At 44.6% G+C, this 23,544-nt stretch overlaps 1 protein-coding gene across 1 annotated transcript; it reads right to left on the bottom strand.

Moving 5' to 3' along the window:
* Positions 1-476: 476 nt before the first annotated feature.
* On the bottom strand, positions 477-23,149 carry LOC308579661 (E3 ubiquitin-protein ligase TRIM7-like; the record flags this gene model as incomplete). The annotated part of the gene is given in 14 exon segments (XM_081180593.1): positions 477-2,217; positions 4,013-4,045; positions 5,057-5,178; positions 10,727-10,749; positions 11,155-11,385; positions 11,705-11,800; positions 12,306-12,829; positions 18,940-18,972; positions 20,011-20,132; positions 21,205-21,227; positions 21,570-21,800; positions 22,108-22,203; positions 22,720-22,906; positions 22,908-23,149. Coding segments are annotated over 14 exon segments (2,472 nt in total). The 3' UTR covers positions 477-1,708.
* Positions 23,150-23,544: the final 395 nt, after the last annotated feature.

Below are 23,544 nucleotides of genomic sequence, written 5' to 3'. Positions count from 1 at the left end.
GACTTCAGACTTGGGGGATTGGCTTTCATTTCTAATCCGAATGCTGAGATCCAGAAATGGACCCAGGTGCAAAATACGAGCTTATGCAGGGAAGCCCCTGAAATCTGCCCCTCATTCAAACTGGATTGACTACTCCTGCAGACATTCAGGGTCAACACAGGAAGGTCTGAAGAGAAGCTACAACATAGAGAGGAGCTTTGCAGGGAGGGCTTTCAAGCACATCTCTGAAGGGACCTTTGTTAAGATTTCACATTCAGAGTGCACAGTGTGTTGGACTTGGGATGACAAGGCCCAGGTTCAAATCCCTTTTGACCATAAACTTTTAACGTGTCTCCTTTTTCTAAGTCTGTCAGCTGAGCCTCTTCTACCTCACAGGGTTCCTCTGAAGATAAAACAGGATATCACCCTCCTAAAATCCCTGGAGGAAGTGTCATGGGGAATGGATATTAATACTGTTGAGTTTGACACCACAGGAGCAACAAGTACAATCTTTAATAGAATCAAACATGTTAGCACAGGAAACATATCCCCAAAATCTTTCAGGCCCGTTATACAAAAATATAAGAAAAGATGATCTCTAAAAATACAAATAAGTATCTGACTCTTCATTACAAAACACCTTGGAGAAAATAATTGTATACATGGGAATTTACCACCCGCTCCTGAAATCCTCTAGATTCTCACTGTCCTCTCCTCAGAACTTCTGACAGAGGCTCTTCACCGTCAGAGGGGATTTTGTTACATCAAGGCCCAAAACCTGCGTGGGGGGTTCTGTTTCTGGGGTCAGCATGCAAAGGCGATATTGCATAAGTCAGGAAGACCCCGGAAAATGCCCCCCAAGCAACCATCCCTACTTGTTCGAAGCCACAAATCTTGAGTGTTTTATGTAACCTTTCTGGCTGGAAAACAAGGTGGACTTAGAAACTCTTTCCACCACTGCCAAAGCCCCCGCCGCCAACACCCATTGGTTTCTGGGCTCTGGAGGCTCTTGTGAGATCTCTCACAGTCCCTTCCAACAATATTTCCCAGTTTCTCACCCTCTTTCCATTTATTAATTTGTGTTTTGACGAAGGGCTCCAGGCTGCGATCACACAAGTAAGTTGTGTGTGAGTTATGGGCCGACTGTACTCAACTAAAAAAACTGGTCTCTGATTTTGCTGAATTGCCATATAAGCTTCCCTGAGTAGCAGCAAAAAAAGGAATTTTGGAACTTTCATCTCCATGACAGTAGAGGCTTGGGGGGAGGAAAAATTATCTGAGAGCAGGATTGAGGCTGAGGAAGGTTTTAAGTGATGCCTGTGCAGAATTCTCATATTTTTCAGAAAAGATGATGGTATTGTCTCTAGAAATCTCAAGTTGGAGGCTGGAGAGAGAACTACATCGAAACAGGAATGTGTGTGGGGTTGCTGTTGTTTCCTAAATTATTTTCTCGCTTCTTTCCTCCTTTGCACCTCCTGCACTGACAGAAATAGCTGATTCCCAAGGGAGAGAGAACAGGCAAGTTTGGGGATTGACAGGGGACCCAATCAATCAGTTTCATTTACAAAGCTGGCTAGAGAAGGGAGAGTTGCATCATGATTGACACAAGCAATGGCCAATCACAGTTCTGCAAATAAGGTTTCTTCTTAAGTGCTTGTCTGCTCAGTCCTGAAGAGACTTAATATGTCATAATGGCAATGAATATACACTTGTCTGTCTGCACCTTCAGTCAAGAGAGGCTCAGGTTCGCTCTCTTGCCCACGTAAAAGAAGGGCTGGAGGGTCTCTCCTGAGAAGGGGGCTGCTGGGAATGTGCAGAGAAGGTCTGCTGTATCTGCATCGTAAAAGGACACCCGTCCTCCTTCACAGTTCAGGGTCACTCGGATTCTCTCGGGCTCCTCACATGGAACAGGGGCCTCATGGGGGTAGCATACCATGTACACACCGTCCCACTTCCCCAAACCCCAGATCCCTTCCGTAGTATCAAAATCCAAAATACCCTTCCTCTTCACAGACTTTCTGGCAACCCCCACCCCCCACCCCTCCTCTCTTCCCACAATGACCTCCCAGAAATGTCTGCCTGCTGTGAAACCCTCACATCCCAGCACAAAGCCATGTGTGTCAAATCTCTCAGGGTTGTCTGGCAGGTCTTGACACACTTCTCCCTGTCTCACACTCTTTCGATCCTCAGACAGGGTGAGGAGGGGATGTGCTGTGTCTGGATCCAAAGTTACATTTTCTATGAAGACAGACGAGGAAAGAGAAGAGAAACGACTCAACGGGGAAGCTGACTTTTCTTTAGGAACATGACAGAAACAGCATCCGCTCTGAAATGAACAGGGACTCCATGGCTCTGCATTCGAGACAGGGATGTTCATCAAGTTCTTAATAATGATTCTTGAAACTTTCCCTACCCCTACAGTTGTGATTCATGGGTTTCCACTTAATTTTATTTTGATTTCAAATGTGATTTTAACCAATCATTTGATTTTGTGTTTTTAATGTATTCTATTTGGTGTTAGCCACCCTGAGCCCAATCTTGGCTGGGGATGGCGGGGTATAAATAAAATTTTATTATTATTATTATTATTATTATTATTATTATTATTATTAATATTAATATTTTCAAGGGTACAAAGTACTTAACACACATTATCTACATATAACCCTTGCAACAACCCTGTAAGTTAAGTCAATCTTAGCATGCCCATTTTTCAGATGGGAGGACTGAGGATGAGAGACAGTGGCTTGTCTAAGACCATCCCCACCCCCCACAGTTCATTGTAGAAGGGAATCAAAGCAGGGACTCCCTAATTCACATCATCTTTTACCTCACATCACATGCCAGACCATTCTTGACAGGCCAGGTAAAACTGGCAGCAGGTGCTCTCAGCCTCCTTGTAACCACCATTCAAGTTTCAGCTGTATATTTAATATTATGTTATAGCCCATCCTTCCAGACATATTATAAAAAGAACAACAATACCCAAAAAGGTATTTCTGGGCTGATTGACACTCCCTGTCTAAAATGTCCTGCTTGGGATTCTTGACAGGAGCGGTCAAGCAAGAACAAACATGATTATCTCTTGTGTTTGGTTAGAGCAATGCAGAAAATTGATAGTTCTGTCCTTTAAATTGACAATTATTACATAGTTGCTTCCTTTCGCTATGACTTGTTTTAATGTATTTAGTGTTGCAATACCAAGATAAGGGGCCTTTATTAAAGCCAAACCCAGGAAAATCTAGGAAGTGCCATTCCCACCTGTCACCTTCAATGCAAAGACCACATCCTGGCTCCACAGACCGGATTGGCTGTATGATTATCTTTTCCTTCACTGTTCCTCACATTTATGGAGTGGAAGCATCATGAGAAATTCATTTTAAAATTGGTCATTTAATGTGTCAACACGAACAGAACTTATAAATATTGCAGCTGTTGTATAAAGGATTACGATGATGACTGGAATGTAATTGAAATCAATAAGATTTTGGAACACAGAAATAAATACAAAAGCTGAGGGAAGCTGGACCCCTGGAGTTCACACTCAGGCAGCCCCCAGCTCCCTCCACTGACACCAGAACCCGTTTAACTTCTTGCCTCCAAAGGCTGTTGCAGCCGTTTTCTGAGCTATTTGTGTTCGTGCATTTCCCACTCTTACACCTTTCTCTTACATAAAAGGGGTGGGGATCTTGTATGGCTCAAAGGGATATTTCCCCCTCATGTGCCGGGAGCCTTTGGCTACACACCACACCTGTGTTTTATGGAGATTCAGCACAGAAAAGCCAGCCATCCTGGGGGCTTCCTAAGAGTCTGCAGGATCAGGCCAAGAGCCATCTAGCCCAGCGTGCTGCTCTTACGGAAAAGATGCCTCTGGGAAATAAGGGGAAATAAGGCATGGATGGAAGAGCTGCAGCGGCCTGGTCTTTTGAGAAGTGGATACCATCTCCTGAATTTGTGCCCGGGGAAATGGCTGGGAAAACCCAGCCAGATGGTCGGGGTATAAATAATAAATTATTATTATGATTTAAAGTACCTTTTTGCAGCTGAAGTCCATATTCCACAGTGTCTGGAAGAGAAATGGGAACAGAGATTTAGCATTACACTATATTCAGATAACAAACCTGGCAACAATAATATGAACTCATGAGCTTGTAGACAGGTGTTGTGGACTACAAGTCCCATCATCCCTAACCACTGGCCACGCCAGCTGGAGATTATGGGAGCTGGCCATACTGGCTATCCCTGTATGAACAGGGCAGGGGTGATGTCAAGGTTCAGGCCTGCCCAAATCTTGGGAGGAGAAGCAGGACCCCCAGAAGATCTCCCCATCAGCAACAAGATCCAGACATGCCTGTTCCAGGATGGGAGGCCTCAACCCCTCCGCTCCTGGCTGATTCTGGGACAGCCCCCCTCCCTCCTGCCCCCCTTACATTAATCTCAGGGGCAAAGGAACAGAGGAGATGCCCGAAAAGCTGTAGGTGAGGCTACCTGGGAAATGGGTGAGATGCGTGAAAACACCCAAAGCCTGGCTGAGAGATATGAAGAGGTCAAGGACAACTTTTTACAGACAACTCGCAACTTAAGGGAGGGTTACATTCCTGGAGATTTTGTATAAAGGCAAATAGAGCAAAGTCAGAATGATACCCGGAATCACCCCTGCCATCTGAGATCTCAAGACAGCCCCATGAGATTTCGCAGGAGCCTTTCAGAGCCCAGTAAGGTCTTAAATGTGATTTGCGTGGTGGCTAAATGCTTCGTGGCAAGAGCTTTCAAGCCCTTTACCTTGCTGACTGGAATCTGGGAGGTTCCCCCAAGATCTCGCAGGAGCTTCCAGAGTCCAGCAAGAAGGGTTTATCCTCCTCTTTCAACTGCATAAGAAAAATCAGTTGTGGGTCATCTACATAGGAAAGTGTGGCTTCTAGATATTGAAAGAGAATAAATCTTCCATTTTCCGGGCACTGCTAATGACCTGGAGCATTCTATTTTCCTGGGATGGCTAATATTCCATATGACCTGGAGCCTGTCATGAACACTTCTAAACATCCAGTACAAAGTACTTTCAGTCCTTCTTTACTACCTCTGAATTTTCCCATGACTCCCTCCAGGAAGGGATTTATATCACAGAAGTCCCAGATCCTCCACTTCAGGGCAGGTGGAAAAGCCACAGCAGGATCCTCTAAGTTCTCCTTCTCCTGAGACCTGGGAGGAGAAGAACAAAGACAGGGGTCTCATCCTGATGATAAAGGCATGATGGATGTATCATGAAGACTTGGGAGCAGGGTTTTCCTATGGCAAGAATGAGCATTTTGTTGACGTGTGGATCTAGAGAACACCCAACAAGTTGAAGGAAAACTAAAATATACTGAGGGAAACAGGAATATGAGATTGAAGGTAAAGAAGCTGATATATGCAAAAAAAAAAAAAAAAAATTGAAGAAAAGTGAGCAATACTGGGCCTTTGCACAGAGATTTTAGGACTACACCAGTTTTAGTGAAGCTTTAATGAGGAGAACAAAATAGATTTGGTATATGCATTTCTGAATTATAAGGAAGTGCAGGATGATTTAGAATGGCTTTTGCCATTAACATTACAGTTGTACCTCAGTTTATGAACTATTAACGAACTCATATAACTAGAGCCCACAGGAGATTACTTATAAATAAAAGACTAGGACAAGAATTTATTTCATCAGACAAAGTTAAAAAAAGAGGAGTTGTGATATATGTGAAAGAGAAATGGGCCCCAAAAATGATGTTTAAAGATGAGCAAGGGAGATATCTGGCAGTGGAGATACAAGTACAAGGAGAAAAACTTTTAGTTGTTGGAATCTATGCACCAAATGAAGGTAAATCTGATTTCTTCAAGAGACTTCATGAAATCCTGACGGACTATTTGGATTGCAATATGATAATCATGGGAGACATGAATGGTGTGGTCTCCACCAACATGGACAAGGCACAAAGACTAACAGTTACCAAGGAAGGGAGACTTCCTAGGACCTTTTTTGAAATGACGGAAAACATGGACTTGATAGATATATGGAGAACAAGGAACCCTCTGGAGAGAGAGGGAACCTTTTTCTCCCAAGCAATGATGACCTGGACCAGAATTGACCAAATTTGGATTACTAGTGGCATGGCTCCAAAGATTAAGAAGGTAGAAATCTGCCCAAAAACTTGCTCCGACCATAACGCCGTGAGGATGGAGATGAAACTTACAACAACTGGTCAATTTAGATGGAGAATGAATGACACCCTCTTTCGAGACAAGGAGATCCTTATGAAGGCCCAAAAAGCTTTAAAAGACTATTTTGAAATAAATTTGAGGGCCGATGTGGAGAAAAGAGTGGTCTGGGACGCAAGCAAAGCGGTGATGCGAGGTTTCTTGATTCAACAAAACTCAATAAAGAGGAAAAAACAAAATGAGAAAAAAGAAAAGATTTTGGAAAAGATAAAGGAAGGAGAGAAAAAATTAAGAACAAAACCAAAGTCCCAGGAGATTTTAAGAGAGATTAAGTTATATCAAACACAATATATGGAATTGATGAACCAAGAGATTGAATGGAAGATAAAGCAAATGAAACAAAAGACATTTGAATCAGCAAATAAATGTGGCAAACTTCTGGCATGGCAATTGAAGAAAAGGCAGAAATTAAATACAGTTACAAGCCTAGAAGTGGATGGAAAGAATATATCTAAACCCAATGAAATTAGAAATTGCTTTTTGAGTTATTTTAAAAAACTTTATACTCAAGGCCCGCAAAATGAAGAAGATATAGACAAATTCCTTGATAAATATGGATTACAAAAAATCTCTCATCAAAGCAAGATGGATCTGAATCAGAGAATAACAGAACAAGAGATAGAGGCTGCCATTCAGAATATGCAACTGGGCAAATCTCCAGGACCAGATGGACTGACTTCCAGATACTACAAATCGCTGAAGGAATGGTTGATTCAACCACTAAAAGAAGTTTGTAATGAGATCCTTGAGGGAAAAAAGGCACCTGAATCGTGGAAAGAAGCATATATTTCACTCATACCAAAGACAGAGACTGAAAAGACTCAACTGAAGAACTACCGCCCAATATCACTACTTAACGTGGATTACAAAATTTTTGCAGACATTCTGGCAAAAAGATTTTAAAAAGTGCTGATGGAAAAGATTCATAAGAACCAAGCAGGCTTTCTCCCCAAAAGACACCTAGCAGACAATGTAAGGAATATAATAGACATTTTGGAAAAGTTAGAGGTGAATATAAACACTAAAGCAGTACTGATTTTTGTGGACGCGGAGAAAGCCTTTGACAATATTTCTTGGAGCTTTATGACAAAGAATCTTCATGGGATGGGGGTAGGCCAAGGTTTTGAGAATGGTATGGCTGCAATATATTCTGAACAAAAAGCTAAATTGATTGTAAATAATGTAGTAACTGAGGAACTTAAGATAGAAAAAGGAACACGACAGGGGTGCCCAATTTCCCCATTACTCTTCATTTCAGTTCTGGAGGTGTTGCTGAATATGATTAGGAATGACCAGCAGGTTAAAGGAGTGCAGGTCGGAGCTAAACATTACAAGTTAAGAGCCTTTGCAGATGACCTAGTATTGACTTTGCAAGAGCCAAACACTAGTACGAGAAAGGTTTTAGAAATAATACAACAGTTTGGCCAGGTAGCTGGATTTAAGTTGAATAAACAAAAAACCAAAGTTTTAGGAAAAAATTTAACAGATATGGAAAAGGAGAAATTCCAAGAGGAGACAGGGCTGACAGTGGTCAAGAAGGTGAAATACCTAGGGGTTTACTTGACATCTAAAAATGTGAATTTGTATAAGGACAATTATGAAAAATGTTGGTCAGAAATTAAAAAAGATCTAGAAATATGGTCAAATTTGAAATTGTCAATGTTAGGCCGAATTGCGGTGATCAAAATGAATGTATTGCCTAGAATGTTATTCTTGTTTCAGACCTTGCAGATTCTTGACAAGATGGAATGTTTCAAGAGGTGGCAGAAAGATATTTCGAAATTTGTCTGGCAGGGCAAAAAGCCCAGAATTAAATTTAAAATATTGACAGACGCTAAAGAAAGAGGGGTTTTTGCCCTGCCGGACTTAAAATTGTACTATGAGGCAGCAGCTTTTTGCTGGCTGAAAGAATGGATGCTCCTTGAGAACACAGACATTTTGGATCTGGAAGGTTTTAACAACGCTTTCGGTTGGCATGCATATCTATGGTATGACAAAGTCAATAGTGCCTTTAAAAATCACATTGTTAGAAAAGCACTATTTAATGTTTGGATAAGATATAAAGATCTGTTGGAAAACAAAACCCCTAGATGGGTGTCACCAGTGGAGGCTAAAGCAGTGAAGAAACTCAATATGGAGGTCGGATGGCCGAAGTATTGGGAAATTTTGGAACAGGATGGAGATAAGTTCAAATTACAAAGTCATGAGAAATTGAAACATAAAGTACAAAATTGGTTTCAATATCATCAAATAATGGAGTTCTTCAAACAGGATAGGAAAATTGGCTTCCAGGTGGAAAAATCAAAACTAGAAACTGAATTGTTAGAACCCAATACTAAGAATTTATCTAGAATGTATAACTTGTTGCTGAAATGGAATACACAGGACGAAACAGTCAAATCGGCTATGATTAAGTGGGCACAGGATGTTGGGCATAACATCATGTCAGCTGACTGGGAATGGTTATGGAACACTGGTATCAAATTTACGGCATGTAATGCCTTAAAGGAAAACATTATGAAAATGGTTTACAGGTGGTACATGACCCCAGTCAAGCTGGCAAAAATTTATCATTTGCCCGATAATAAATGTTGGAAATGTAGAGAGACTGAAGGTACCTTCTACCACCTTTGGTGGACGTGCCCGAAGATTAAGGCTTTCTGGGAAATGATCTATAATGAAATGAAAAAGGTACTTAAATGTACTTTCCCTAAAAAGCCAGAGGCCTTTCTCTTGGGCATTGTCGGCCAATTGGTGTTAAAGAGGGATAGAACTTTTTTTATGTATGCTACAACAGCAGCAAGAATACTTATCGCGAAGTATTGGAAGTCACAAGATCTACCCACTCTGGAAGAATGGCAGATGAAAGTGATGGACTATATGACATTGGCCGAGATGACAGGCAGAATCCGTGACCAACAAAAAGAGGCGGTGGAAGAAGAATGGAGAAAATTTAAAAGCTATCTTAAGGACTATTATAAACTTAATGAATGTTAAAGTGTTGTGGTTCTTAGAAACAAAGGGATACAGTGATATAAGGTCAGAATATAGAGAGGACTAAGATGACAGAGGTTGGAAAGTAACAATTGGGAGTTGCTATAAAATCATGGACATTGGGATACAGAAAGGGGGGGTATGGGGAAGTCCCAGAAAAGAGGTTTATGAAAATATGTTATGAAATTATATGTGTATGTTTGTCTTTTTAAGTGTTTGTTTGTTCTCTAAAAAATTTTGTAAAACTAATAAAAATTTAAAAAAAAAAAAAAAAGACTTGGGAGCAGGGTTTTCCTATGGCAAGAATGAGCATTTTGTTGACGTGTGGATCTAGAGAACACCCAACAAGTTGAAGGAAAACTAAAATATACTGAGGGAAACAGGAATATGAGATTGAAGGCAAAGAAGCTGATATATGCAAAAAAAAAAAATAATTGAAGAAAAGTGAGCAATACTGGGCCTTTGCACAGAGATTTTAGGACTACACCAGTTTTAGTGAAGCTTTAATGAGGAGAACAAAATAGATTTGGTATATGCATTTCTGAATTATAAGGAAGTGCAGGATGATTTAGAATGGCTTTTGCCATTAACATTACAGTTGTACCTCAGTTTATGAACTATTAATGAACTATTCAGTTTACCAACTCCGCAAAAATGGAAGTAGTGTTCCAGTTTGTGAACTTTACCTTGGTTTATGAACAGAAGCTGAATGGTGGAAGGGCACTGGCGGTGGGAGACCTCATTAGGGAAAGCGTGCCTTGGTTTAAGAACAGATTTGGTTTAAGAATGGACTTCAGGAATGGATTAAGTTCATAAACCAAGGTACTACTGTATAAATGTATTTTAGCACTGTGATTACATTGAGAAATGGGGAAAATATTGGAAATCAAAGCAATATTTTCTAAACATGGCAGATTTTCAAAATTCATGAGTTTTTGAAGTTGTCTGGAGGACAAGGCTCTCAAGAGGCTACTCTTCACCATGGCTGGGTCAAAGGCAATGGTGCCTCTGAACTCCAGTTCCTGAAACCACAGGAGGGGAGTGTCCTCTGGGTCCCGGATCCTGATCGCGGGTTTTGCACTGGCATCTGGTTAGTCACTGTGAAAACTGGATGGTGGACTAGATGGGCCACTGGCCGGATCCAGCAGGGCCCTTTCTCACCTTCTTATGTCTGAAGCAGAACCTGCAGGAGCCAGAAATACGCTGCATATTTAAGGGTAAGTTATAGTGAAGCCCCTTTGGAATGTCTCCCTTTTCTGTATCTATTCCAGAGGAAATGAATCCATCAGGGAAAAGGGAGACGTATGTAACGGAGAATGGCTTCCTTCCTATGATTGTAGATGACACTAATAGCTAGGAAAATGTTTCCCTGTTTTTGTCTGTGATCTTGTGGAATGGGTGATGGAGTCCTAAGCTATTTCTAGAAGGAGGAATTGGAGAGCGAGTTTCTTACCCATTAAACAGGTACTTTTGTAGCATCAGAATAAGGTAGGGGTTTTCCATCACTTACCTCTGCAAGAAGCTTCCAATATCCTGGAAAGAATGAAAGAAAGAAAGAAAGAAAGAAAGAAAGAAAGAGAGAGAGAGAGAGAGAGAGAGAGAAAGATGTCAGTGGAGCCATTTCTGCAGTCAGTTATAAATACTAAGCAGCTGAGTGGCAACTGCTGGGGATCACAGGTTTGGAGAGCACTACTGCTTTTTAGGCTTCTCAGAGACCTCTGGTTGGCCAATGAGAGAACATGATGCTAGAATGAAGGGGCCTGTGGTTTGATCTAGAAGGGCCCCTTCTGCGTCCCCAGGACTGACGCCTTTCACCCTTCATGTACCAATTCTTTTCCTTGCAGCAGCTTTTTGGGGGGCGAGGCTAAGACATGTTATCCTCCTGCTTGTACTATGAAACAGCACACTTCACCCTCTTGCATCAGGATGAGGCCTCACCTGCAGGAGTTCACTCTCTGGTTCCTGAAGCTTCTTCTCCATCTCCCGGATGAGGCTGTCAAGAGAGGAGAGTTCCCTGGAGAGTCTGGCCAGCTGCTCCTCCCTTTGGGCTGCAATCTCCTTCTCCACTTCTGCCATCTGGGCCAGAATCCGTTTCTCCTGTTCTCCCAGAAACTGGTGCAGTCGCCTGAACTCAGCCACCATCTTTTCCCTCTCTGCACCTGTTTGTTTCTGCAGCAAAGAGGTTAAAAGAAGAGGACAAAGGGCCAACATCAGGCATCTAGTCTGATCTTGCAGGATGAAGAGGCCAGTTATTCAAATTCCTTTTGAAGGCCAATTCTGAAATTTTAGAGAGATTACACCAGTATTCAGCAGGGAAAGACCTTCATAAACACAAGCCCACCCCCTCCTTCAAATGTTCTTTCATGTTCTGTGGGAGATCAGGCTGTTCAAAAAGAAGCCACTTTCTGTATTCCATATTCATTCCCCCCCCATATTGATTCTAGACTATAGCATTTTTTCATCTTAAAGCAGTAACAATGGTGCTTACAAGGAGGTCTTGGCTTTCCTTCTCTGTGTTTCCTTTAAGTACTAGAATTTTCTCTCTCTCCTTCCTCACATTGTCTAGGCAGCTGCTGATCTGATCCTGAAAAGAAAACAAAGTCCACGTTAGGCTGCATTACACATTAACAGGCAGGCTGAATCGTATGTTTGCTCCCTGCCCCACATTCCTGGGTCTTTGGCAGAAGTTCCCCTTTTCATCTCAGAGGAGACAGAAATGGGGCTGCCCTATATCAGAGCTGAGAAACATGGGGGGTTTGCTATTTGTCCCCCACACTGAACACACTTTCAACATCTCCCCCCTCCTTTTTATTAAATTAATCCTAGATGTTTAATCTTTCCACCCAGGGGAGTTACTGCAGCCTGCATTCAGGCGGTGCACTTTAATCCCTCAAAAAGAAAAATGTTGATTGTATAAAGTTTCAGAAGTTTAGCTTCATCAGGCTGCACAAGATCTCTTGCTGGAGGATTCCTTTTGGGCTGCAAGAGGAGAACATATATTACAACATTTTATTTTTATTTTTTATTTTGAAAGCCCCTCTTGTCTGCAGCTCTTCCACCCCCAAGAAAGACCCACTGCCTTTTCCCACCTTGTACTCCTGGGACGCCTCCTCCAGAGGAACCACCTCGTGGCTTTTGTGCTCCTTAGATACATTACACACCACACAGATGGGGGCTTCATCCTCCTGGCAAAAGAGCTTCAGGGGCTCCTGGTGCTTCTCGCAGACCCTCCCCTTTCCTTCTCCCTCCTCTTTCCCCCACAGATGACTAAATTTCTTGGCTATTTCCACAAAATTTGCCAGCTGCAGGTTTCTCCTGATGCTGCCTTGTTCCACCCTTTCCCTGCACTGAGGGCAGGAAGCCTCTCCCTCGGATTTCCCCCAGCACTGGATCAGGCAGGATCGACAGAAGTTGTGCCCGCACTCCGGGATGATCACTGGATCCCTGAAATAATCCAGGCAAATGGAGCAAGTGGCTTCCTCGCAGAGATCCCGTATGGGACCCCGAGTGGCAGCCATGGCGGAGTCACCTGGAAGAGGGAGCTGGTTTCGTTTTCTCTCTTTTCCGTCAGCAAATGGGAGGGTTTCCTTTCCAGGAAATTCAGATGTGATTACTCAGGATCCCTGCTGCCTTGGAGTTTTCCCTGTGGGAGCTGGTGGAGTTTCTCGTTGTTTTTGTTTCCTATCAGCATGTCAGCCTCAGACAACTTTGCAAACTAATGAATGAACTGCCGTCCCCGTCCCCCTCCCCCCTTCCTCCATTCACTCTCATCTATTTAGTTAGCAGCCCCCACATACAGAAGAGAAACAGCCCAGCCCTCTATCCCTGTGCCAGTTTTTAGTGAGTCGTTTTGACAAAATCGCCAGCGTCTGATAATGTGCAATACAGTGGTACCTCAGGTTAAGTACTTAATTCGTTCCGGAGGTCTGTACTTAACCTGAAACTGTTCTTAACCTAAAGCACCACTTTAACTAAGGGGGCCTCCTCCTGTGCCGCGCCACCGGAGCCCGATTTCTGTTCTCACCCTGAAACAAAGTTCTTAACCCGAATCACTATTTCTGGTTACAGGTAGGTAGCTGTGTTGGTCTGCCATAGTCAAAACAAAAAAAATTCCTTCCAGTAGCACCTTAAAGACCAACTAAGTTAGTTCTTGGTATGAGCTTTCGTGTGCATGCATCTGAAGAAGTGTGCATGCACACGAAAGCTCATACCAAGAAGTAACTTAGTTGGTCTTTAAGGTGCTACTGGAAGGCACTATTTCTGGGTTAGCAGAGTCTGTAACCTGAAGCATATGTAACCTGAAGCGTCTGTAACCTGAGGTACCACTGTAATAACCTCTGGAACCCACTCTGCAAACCGCCTTTGCAAACGTATCTCAGCTAAATAGTATCCAGATACTTGCCAATCACATCACAGGGCAGCTATTACCAGCACCTTTCCCTTAGCCCCAGAGCCGCCTTTCCCATAGGGCTTGGTTGTGCATTGCCCCGGGGCCTCTTAGGGGCGCCCCAGCAAGTGGGGGGGCTGCGCGGCCTCCCCTTTCCCTGCATGCCCACCAGCTGCGCCCCGCCAATCATAAGGCTGGCGGGCGTGAATCTTCCCTCCCAAACCTCTGCGGGGATCGCTCTGCTCTCAAGGCGGCTTGGGAGGGGCACTTCCCTCCCAAATCTCTGTGGGGATCGCTCTCCTGCAACGGCATTGGGCAGAGTTGCCCCCCCCAATGGCTGGCAGGTGGAGCTACTGCCACCCCAACATTATCCGTGGTAATTTGGGGGCGCTGGGCTGATATTTGCACCCCAGCACCGCATCTGCTAAAGACGGACCTTCTTAACCCCGTTTTCTCAGTGAATGCAGCCCTTTGTTTGCATTATTATTATTATTATTATTATTATTATTATTATTATTATTATTATTATTATCATACCGCCGTATACCTGGAGGTCTCAGGGCGGTTCACAGAAAAAAAATCACAACATATATGCTCAGAATAAAACAACAACCTAATAACACCGCCCCAAAAGAGCCACATTTTAAAAGGATATAGTATGTCAAACAGGTCAAACGAACACCGTTTTTGCCTGGTGCCTAAAGGTGTCTAATGAAGGCACCAGGGGAACGTCCCTCGGGAGAGCATCCCACAGATGGGGAGTCGCTGCAGAGAAGGCCCCGTTCTCCTGTTGCCATGAGAGGAATGCAGCCCTTTCTCACTTTATTCAGAGAGGACATGAACCAATCAAGTGACTCATTTGGGAAAGCTGCTTGGGGGAGGGACAAGAGGAGGGCTTCCTCTCCTGAGTGACCCGATAGCAAGCCAATCAGTGCTGTGTAGAAAGCTGGTCTGAGAAGGGAGAGTTGCACCAGGAGTGACACAAGGGCCGGCCCATCTCTGTCCTGCACATAGGGCTTCTCCCTCGAGAGAAAGAAGGGCTGGAGGGTCTCTCCTGAGAAGGTGGATGTAGGGAATGCATGGAGAAGGGCTGCTGGATCTGCATCGTGGAAGGACACTTCAGAGTTCAGGGTTCCTCAGATCCTCTTGGGCTCCTCGCGCAAGGACAGAGCAGGGTCATCAGGAGGGAAGGAGGGGCCCTATTCTCCTTCCCATTTCTCCACCTCCCAGATCCCATCCTCAGGACAAGGAGCCAACTTGACCTTCCTTCTCACAGCCCAATGCCCCTCACTCCCTGCAATGACCTCCCAAAAATGTCTGCCCGCTGTGAACCCCTCTTGCCCCAGTACATGGGGACGTGTGTGTCGAATCTCCCAGGATTGTTGGGGAGATCTGGATCCGCATCTCCATCTCTCACACTCTCTTGATCCTCAGACAGGATGAGGCAGGATCCAAAGTTGTGTTTTCTGGGGGGCAAACAAGGAAAGAGAATAGAAACAGCAGGAGCTCAGAGATGAACTTTTCTTTAGACCCATGAGAGAAATTTCATTCCCGCTCAATGCCCTGCGTTCGGGATGCTCCACAAGTTCTCAGTAATAAATCTTGAAACCACCTGTTCTTTCAAGTGTTCAAAGCACTTCAAGCACATTATCTGCACAGAATCCTTACATGGAGCCTGTATGTTAAGACACTTTTATCGTCCTCATTTTTCAAGTGGAAAGTCTGAGGCTGAGGATGCCCCCGTTTCCAACTCCCCCCAGAACTGGCTCAGGCAGGCTCTGCAAAAGTTGTGCCCACAATCGGAGAGGATCTCTGGATCTCTTGAATACTCCAGGCAAATGGAGCAAGTGTCTGGGGGGGGGGGGGACTTTCCTGGATATAAACATGGTGTAGCAAGAGAGGGCACCTTTCCCCTTTCTTATTCTATAGAACCATTCTAGTATAGCTATGAGAAATGCTCAGGTTATGGGTGGCAGAGAGCCCCAAGCTTGAGCCTAATAATAATAATATAATAATAATAATAATAATAATAATAATAATAATAATAATAATAATGAATTTTATTTATACCCCGCCCTCTCTAGCCAGAGCTGGGCACAGGGCGGCTAACACCAATAAAATCACAGTAAAAACATAATAGGGGAAAGAGAGGGGGAGAACCCATTTAAAATACAGGTTAAAATGCAATTTAAAATGCAGCCTCATTTTAAAATAGCTGATAAATCAAGAATATAAGGGGAGGGAAACATAAGGGTCAGACCGAGTCCAAACCAAAGGCCAGGCAGAACAGCTCTGTCTTGCAGGCCCTTCGGAAAGATGTCAAGTCTCACCACATGTTCTACCACGTCGGGGCCAGTGCTGAAAAGGCCCTGGCCCTAGTTGAAACCAATCTAAACTCTTTGAGGCTTGGGGTCTTCAAGTGTTGTCAAGGTCCTCCGTGGGGCATACCAGGAGAGGCGTTCCCGTAGCTACGAGGGTCCTAGGCTGCATAGGGCTTTAAAGGTCAAAACCAGCACCTTAAACCTGACCCTGTACTCCACCGGGAGCCAGTGCAGTTGGTAAAGCACTGGATGAATGTGATCCCACGGCAAGGACCCTGGACTTGGGGGATTGGCTTTCATTTATAATGAGAATGCTGAGATCAAGAAATGGAGCCAGTTGCAAAATACGAGCTTATGAAGGGAAGCCCCTGAAATCTGCCCCTCACTGAAACTGGATTGACTCCTCCTGCAGACATTCAGGGTCAACACGGGAAGGTCTGAAGAGAAGCTACAACATACAGGAACTTTGCAGGGAGGGCTTTCAAGCACATCTCTGAAGGGAATATTACCTTTGTTACGATTTCAAATTCTGAGTGCGCAGTGTGTTGGACTTGGGATGACAAGGCCCAGGTTCAAATCCCTTTTGCCCATAAACTTTTAACCTGTCTCCTTTTTCTAAGTCTCTCAGCTCAGCCTCTTCTACCTCACAGGGTTTCTCTGAGGATAAAACAGGATCTCACCCTCCTAAAATCCCTGGAGGAAGTGTCATGGGGAATGGATATCACACTGTTGAGTTTGAAACACCACAGGAGTAACAAGAAGTACAATCTTTAATAGAATCAAACAAGTTAGCTCATGAAATATATCCCCAAATACTTTCAGGCCTGTTATACAAAAATATTAATAAGAGGTGATCTCTAAAAATACAGATAATTTATCTGTTCACTACAAAGCACCTTGGAGAAAATAATTGTATACATGGGAATTTACCCCCCCCCCAATCCTCTAGATTGTCACTCAGAACTTCTGACAGAGGCTCTTCATTGTCAGAGGGGAATTTGTTACATCGAGGCCCAAATACTATGTGTGTGTGTGGGGGGGGGGGTTACGTTCCTGGGGTCAGCATACAAAGGCAATATTGCATGAGGCAGGAAGCCCTTCAAAAATGCCTCCCAAGCAACCATCCCTACCTGTCCGAAGCCAGAGATCTTGACCTTTCTAGAGGCCAGTAAGCAAGGTGGACTTAGAAACTCTTCCCCCCCACTGCCAAAGCCCCGCCCCCCCCATTGCTTTCTGGGCTCTGGAGACTCCTGAGAGATCTCACACAGTCCCTTCCAACAGTGTTTCCCAGTCTCTCGGTTCTTTCCATTTATTAATTTGTGTGCTGAGGAATGGTTCCAGGGTGCAATCTGCACTCAACTAGCAAACAGGTCTCTTTGGATATGGAGATTTTGCTGAATTGCCACATAAGCTTCCCTGAGGAGTAGCAAAAAAAGGGATATTGAAACTTCCATCTCCCTGGCCAGTGGAGATCTTGGGGGAGGAAAAGGGAATCTGAGAGCAGGATTGAGGCTGAGAAAGGTTTTAAGTGATGCCAGTGCATAATTCTGATTTTATTTAGCAAAGATGATGGTATTATCTTAAGTCTCTTAAGTCAGAGTTGGGGGTTGGAGAGAGAATTACATTGAAACAGGAATATGTATAGGGTTAGTTTATTCCTAAGTTTGGGGATTGACAGGGGACCCAATCAATCAGTGTCATTTAAAAAGCTGGCCCAGGAAGAGAGAGTTGCATCATGATTGACATAAGGGGTGGCCAATCACAGTTCTGCAAATATGGTTTCTCCTTAAGTGCCTGTCAGCTCAGTCCTGGAGACTGAATGTGCCATGATGGCAATGAATATACAGTGGTGCCCCGCAAGACGAATGCCTCGCAAGACGAAAAACTCGCTAGACGAAAGAGTTTTCCATTTTTTGAGTCGTTCCGCAAGACGAATTTCCCTATGGGCTTGCTTCGCAAGACAAAACGTCTTGCGATTTCTTGCGAGTTTGTTTCCTTTTTCTTAAAGCCGCTAAGTCGCTAATAGCCGTGCTTCGCAAGACGAAAAAACCGCAAGACGAAGAGACTTGCGGAACGGATTAATTTCGTCTTGCGAGGCACCACTGTACTCTTGTCTGTCTGCACCCTCAGTCAAGAGAGACTCAGGTTCGCTTTCCTGCTTATGTAAAAGAAGGGCTGGAGGGTCTCTCCTGAGAAGGAGGCTTCTGAGAATGAGTAGAGGAGGGCTGCTGTATCAGCATCGTAAAAGGACACCCGTCCCCCTTCACAGTTCAGGGCCACTCGGATCCTCTTGGGCTCCCCACCCAGAATCGAAACAGGGGGCCCATTGCGGGTGGAGACCCTGTATTGATCACGCCACTTCCCTAGGCGCCAGATCTCTTCCTCAGGGCCAGCGGTGAGCTCGCCTTTCCTCTTCACAGACTCTCTGGCCACCCCCACGGCCCATTCCTCCTTGCTCCCCACAGCCACTTCCCAGAAATGTCTGCCTTCCTTGAACGCCTCACGTCCCAGTACATAAAGATTTGTATCAAATCTCTCAGGGTTGACTGGCAGGTCTTGACACACTTTTCCCCTTCGCACACACTTTCGATCCTTGGACAGGATGAGGGGGGGGGGCTGTGTCTGGGTCCAAAGTTACATTTTCTGTGGGGGCAGATGAGGAAAGAGAAGAGAAACAACGTCAACTGGGAAGCTGACTTTTCCTTAGGCACATGACAGAAATAGCACCCCCTCTGAAATGAACAGGGACGCCAGGGCTCTGCATTTGAAACAGAGATGTTGAGAGAGAATAAATCTTCCATTTTCCGGGCACTGCTAATGACCTGGAGCATTTCATGAGCAATTTTAAAAAGGGGAAATAAGGGGAAATAAGGCATGGAAGGAAGAGCTGCAGTGGCCTGGTCTTTTGAGAAGCAGATCCCCTCTCTCCCGAATTTGTGCCCTGGGAAATGGCTGGGGAAACCCAGCCAGATGGTCGGGGTACAAATAATAAATTATTATTATGATTAAAAGTACCTTTTTGCAGCTGAAGTCCATATTCTGCAGTGTCTAGGAGAGAAAAGGGAACAGAGATTTAGCATCACACCATCATTCAGATAACAAACCTGGAATGAACAATATGAGCTCATGAGATTTTAGCCAGGTGTTGTGGACTACAAGTCCCATCATCCCTAACCACTGGCCATGCCAGCTGGAGATTATGGGAGTTGGCAGTTAAACCTACTTGAAACCTACCTTAGACTGAAACTCTCCATGCTGGCTATCCCTGCAGAAGCAGGGCAGGGGTGATGTCAAGGTTCAGACCTGCCCAAATCTTGGGAGGAGGAGCCCGACCCCCAGAAGATCTCCCCATCAGCAACAAGATCCAGACATGCCTGTTCCAGGATAGGAGGCCTCAGCCCCTCTGCTCCTGGCTGGTTCTTGGACAGCCCCCCTCTCTCCTGCCCCCCTTACATTAATCTCAGGGGCAAAGGAACAGAAGATATGCCCAAAAGCTGTAGGTGAGGCTACTTGGGAAATGGGTGAGATGTGTGAAAGCACCCAAAGCCTGGTTGAGAGATGTGAAGATGTCAAGTCCAATTTTTTTCAGACAACTCGCATCTTATGTTACGTTCTTGGGGTTACATTCCTGGGGATTGTGCATAAAGGCAAATTGAGCAAAGTCGGAACGCCCCCCGGATTCAGCCCTGCCATCTGAGATCCCAAGATGGCCCCATGAGATTTCGCAGGAGCCTCCCAGAGCCCAGTAATCAGGATAGAGGTCTTAAAAGTGATTTGCGTGGCGGCTAAACGCTTCATGGCAAGAGCTTTCAAGCCCTTTACCTTGCTGACTGGAATCTGGGAGGCTCCCCCAAGATCTCGCAGGAGCTTCCAGAGCCCAGCAAGAAGGGTTTATCCTCCTCTTTCAATTGCACAAGAAAAATCAGTTGTGAGTCATCTACATAGGAAAGTGTGGATTCTAGATATTGAAATGGAATAGATAAACCTTCTATTTTCCTGGCTTGGCTAATATTCCCTATGACCTGGAGCTTGTTATGAACACTTCTAAACATCCAGCTAGCAATCCTTTCAGTCCTTCTTTACTACCTCTGAATTTCTTCATGACTCCCTCCAGGAAGGGATTTATATCTTTGAAGTCCCAGATCTTCCACTTCAGAGCAGGAGGAAAAGCCACAGGAGGATCCTCTAAGTTCTCCTTCTCCTGAGACCTGGGAGGAGAAGAACAAAGTCAAGCCAACATCCTTCCAATGCAAGGAGCTTTCTGACAAGGCAGGGGTCTCATCCTGAAGATAAAGGCACCATGGCTATATCCTGAAGACTAGGGAGCAGGTTTTTTCCTATGACGAAAGGGAGCATCTAGAGAGCACCTAACAAGTTGAAGGAAAACCGACACTCACCTGCTTCCAAAATATGCTGAAGGAAATATATAAATATGAGATTGAAGGTGAAGAAGTTGATATATGCAAATAATTTTTTTGGAAGAAAAGTGAACAATACTGGGTCCTTATGCAGAGATTTTAGGACTACACTAGTTTTAGTGAAGCATAAATGAGAAGAACAAAATAGATTTGGTATGTGCATTTCTGAAATATAAAGAAGTTCAGAATGCTTTAGAATGGCTTTTGCAATTAACATTGTAAATGTATTTAGCACAGTGGTTATTTTATAAAAATGGAGACAATATTGGAAATTAAAGCAATAGTTTCTAAACATGTCAGAGTTTCAAAATTTATGAGTTTTTGAAGTTGTCTTGGGAGACAAGGCTCTCAGAGGCTACTCTTCATGATGGCTGGGTCAAAGGCAGTGGGGCCTCTGAAGCACAGGAGGGGAGTGTGGGGCTCAGATCCTGCTCACAAGTTTTGCACTGGCATCTGGTTAGTCACTGTGAAAACAGGATGCTGGACTTGATGGCCATGGCCTGATCCAGCAGGGCCCTTTCTCACATTCTTTTGTCTGAAGAAGAACCTGCAGAAGCTAGAAATACACTGGATATTTAAGGGTAAGTTATACTGAATATATTTACAAGCCCCTTTTGAATGTCCCCCCTTTTTGTATCAATTGCAGAGTAAATGAATCCATCACAGAGAACGGCCTTCAGAGATATGCAATCGGAAAGGCTTCCTGTCTGTGATTGTAGATGAGACCAATAGCTACGAATGACTACAAAAACGTGTCCGTGTTTTTGTCTGTGAGTTTGTGATAGGGACGATTGAGTCCTAAGCTATCTCTGGAAGGAACTTTCCTGGCAGAATAATAAGGCAGGGGTTTTACATCACTTACCTCTGCAAGAAGCTTCCAATATCCTGGAAGGAAAGAAAGAAAGAAAGAAAGATGTCAGTGGAGCAATTTCTGCAGTCAGTTATAAATACTAAGCAGCTGAGTGGCAACTGCTGGGGATCACAGGATTGGAGAGCACTACTGTTTTTTAGGCTTCCCAGTGACCTCTGGTTGGCCAATGCGAGAACAGAATGCTAGAATGAAGGGGCCTGTGGTTTGATCTAGCAAACTCCATTCTGCGACCCCAGGACTGACGCCTTTCATCCTTCATGTACTGTTTTCCTTCCAGCAACATTTTTATGTGACTAAGAAATGCCTATAGTCTGAAGCAGCACACTCCACCCTCTCACGTCAGGATGAGGCCTCACCTGCAGGAGTTCACTCGCTGGTTCCTGAAGCTTCTCCTCCATCTCCCGGATGAGGCTGTCAAGAGAGGAGAGTTCCCTGGAGAGTCTGGCCAGGTGCTCCTCCCTTTGGGCTGCAATCTCCTTCTCCACTTCTGCCATCTGGGCCAGAATACGTTTCTCCTGTTCTTCCAGAAACTGGTGCAGTCGCCTGAACTCAGCCACCATCTTTTCCCTCTCTGCACCTGTTTGTTTCTGCAGCAAAGAGATTGAAAGAAGAGAACAGTGGGCCAATATCAGGCATCTAGTCTGCTCTTGCAGGATGAAGAGGCCAGTTATCCCAATTCCCTTGGAAGGCCACTTCTGACATATTCAGCAGAGAAAGAGCTTCATAAAAACTCACAAGGCCACCCCCTCCTTTAAATGGTCTTTCTTGCTTTGTGGGAGATAGGGCTGTTCAAAACGAAATCTCTTTCTGTATTCCATATTCATTCCCCCCCCCCCAATACTGATTCTAGACTATACAATTTTTTCATCTTAAAGCGGTAAAAATGATGCTTACAAGCAGGTCTTGGCTTTCCTTTTCTGCTTCTGCTTTATATACTAGAATTTTCTCTCTCTCCTTCCTCACATTGTCTAGGCAGCTGCTGATCTGATCCTGAAAAGAAAACACAATCCAAATTGGGCTGTGTTACAAATTAATAGGCAAGCTGAATCCTATGTTTGCTCCCTGCCCCACATCCCTGGGTCTTTTGCAGAGGTTTCCCTTTTTCATCCCAGACGAGGCAGAAATGGACCTGCCCTATATGAGAGCTGAGAAACATGGGGGTTTTGCTATTTGCCCCCCCTCAACACACCTCCAACATCTCCCCCTCCTTTTTATAAAATTAATGCTAGATGTTTCAATCTTTCATCCCAGGGGAGTTACTGCAGCCTGCATTCAGGGCGACACTGGACGCACTTTAAATCCCTCAAATAGGAAAATAAATGTTTATTGTATAAAGTTTCAGAAGTTTAGTCCTATCAGGCTGCACAAGAGCTCTTGCTGGAGGATTCCTTTTGGGCTGCAAGAGGAAAGAATACATCACAACATTTTATATTTATTTTTTATTTTGCAAGCTCCGCTTCTCAGCAGCTCTTCCACCCCCAAGAAAGACCCACTGGCTTTTCCCACCTTGTACTCCTGGGACGCCTCCTCTAGAGGAATCACCTCGTGGCTTTTGTGCTCCTTGGACCTGTCACACACCACACAGATGGGGGCTTCATCCTCCTTGCAGAACAGCTTCAGGGGCTCCTGGTGCTTCTCGCAGACCCTTCCTTTTCCTTCTCCCTCCTCTTTCCCCCCCCAGATGGCTGAATTTCTTGGCTATTTCCACAACATTTGCCAACTGCTGGTTTCTCCTGATGCTGTTTTGCTCTACCCTTTCCCTGCACTGAGGGCAGGAAGCCTCTCCCTCGGATTCCCCCCAGCACTGGATCAGGCAGGCTCGGAAGAAGTTGTGCCCGCACTCCGGGATGATCACTGGATCCCTGAAATACTCCAGGCAGATAGGGCAAGTGGCTTCCTCGCAGAGATCCACGGCGGGACCCCCAGAAGCAGCCATGGCTGCTGCCTCGCCCGGAAGAGCTGGTTTTGTTTTCTCTCTTTTCCGTCAGCAAATGGGAGGGTTTCCTTTCCAGGAAATTCAGGTGTGATTACTCAGGATCTCTGTTGCCTTGGAGATGGGTGGAGCTCCGAGCCGCTTTGCTATGGTGGAAATATATTAAGCCATCCTTGGTGGCTGCTCGTTTAAAGAACCATTTCCCTGTGTGAGCTGGTGGAGTTTGTTGTGGTTTTGTTGACTATCAGCACGTCAGGCTCAGACCACTTTGCAGGCTAATGAATGAATTGTCGCCCCCCTCCCCCGCCTTGCTCCATTCACAGCTGCTGCTGCTTCTGCTTCTTCTTCTTCTTCTTCTTCTTCTTCTTCTTCTTCTTCTTCTTCTTCTTCTTCTTCTT

This window comes from Podarcis bocagei (assembly GCF_964188305.1).
Source record: "Podarcis bocagei genome assembly, chromosome: 2".
Taxonomy (NCBI): domain Eukaryota; kingdom Metazoa; phylum Chordata; class Lepidosauria; order Squamata; family Lacertidae; genus Podarcis; species Podarcis bocagei.
Note: the sequence above shows the minus strand (reverse complement) of the source record. Positions and strands in the feature narration are given on the sequence as shown.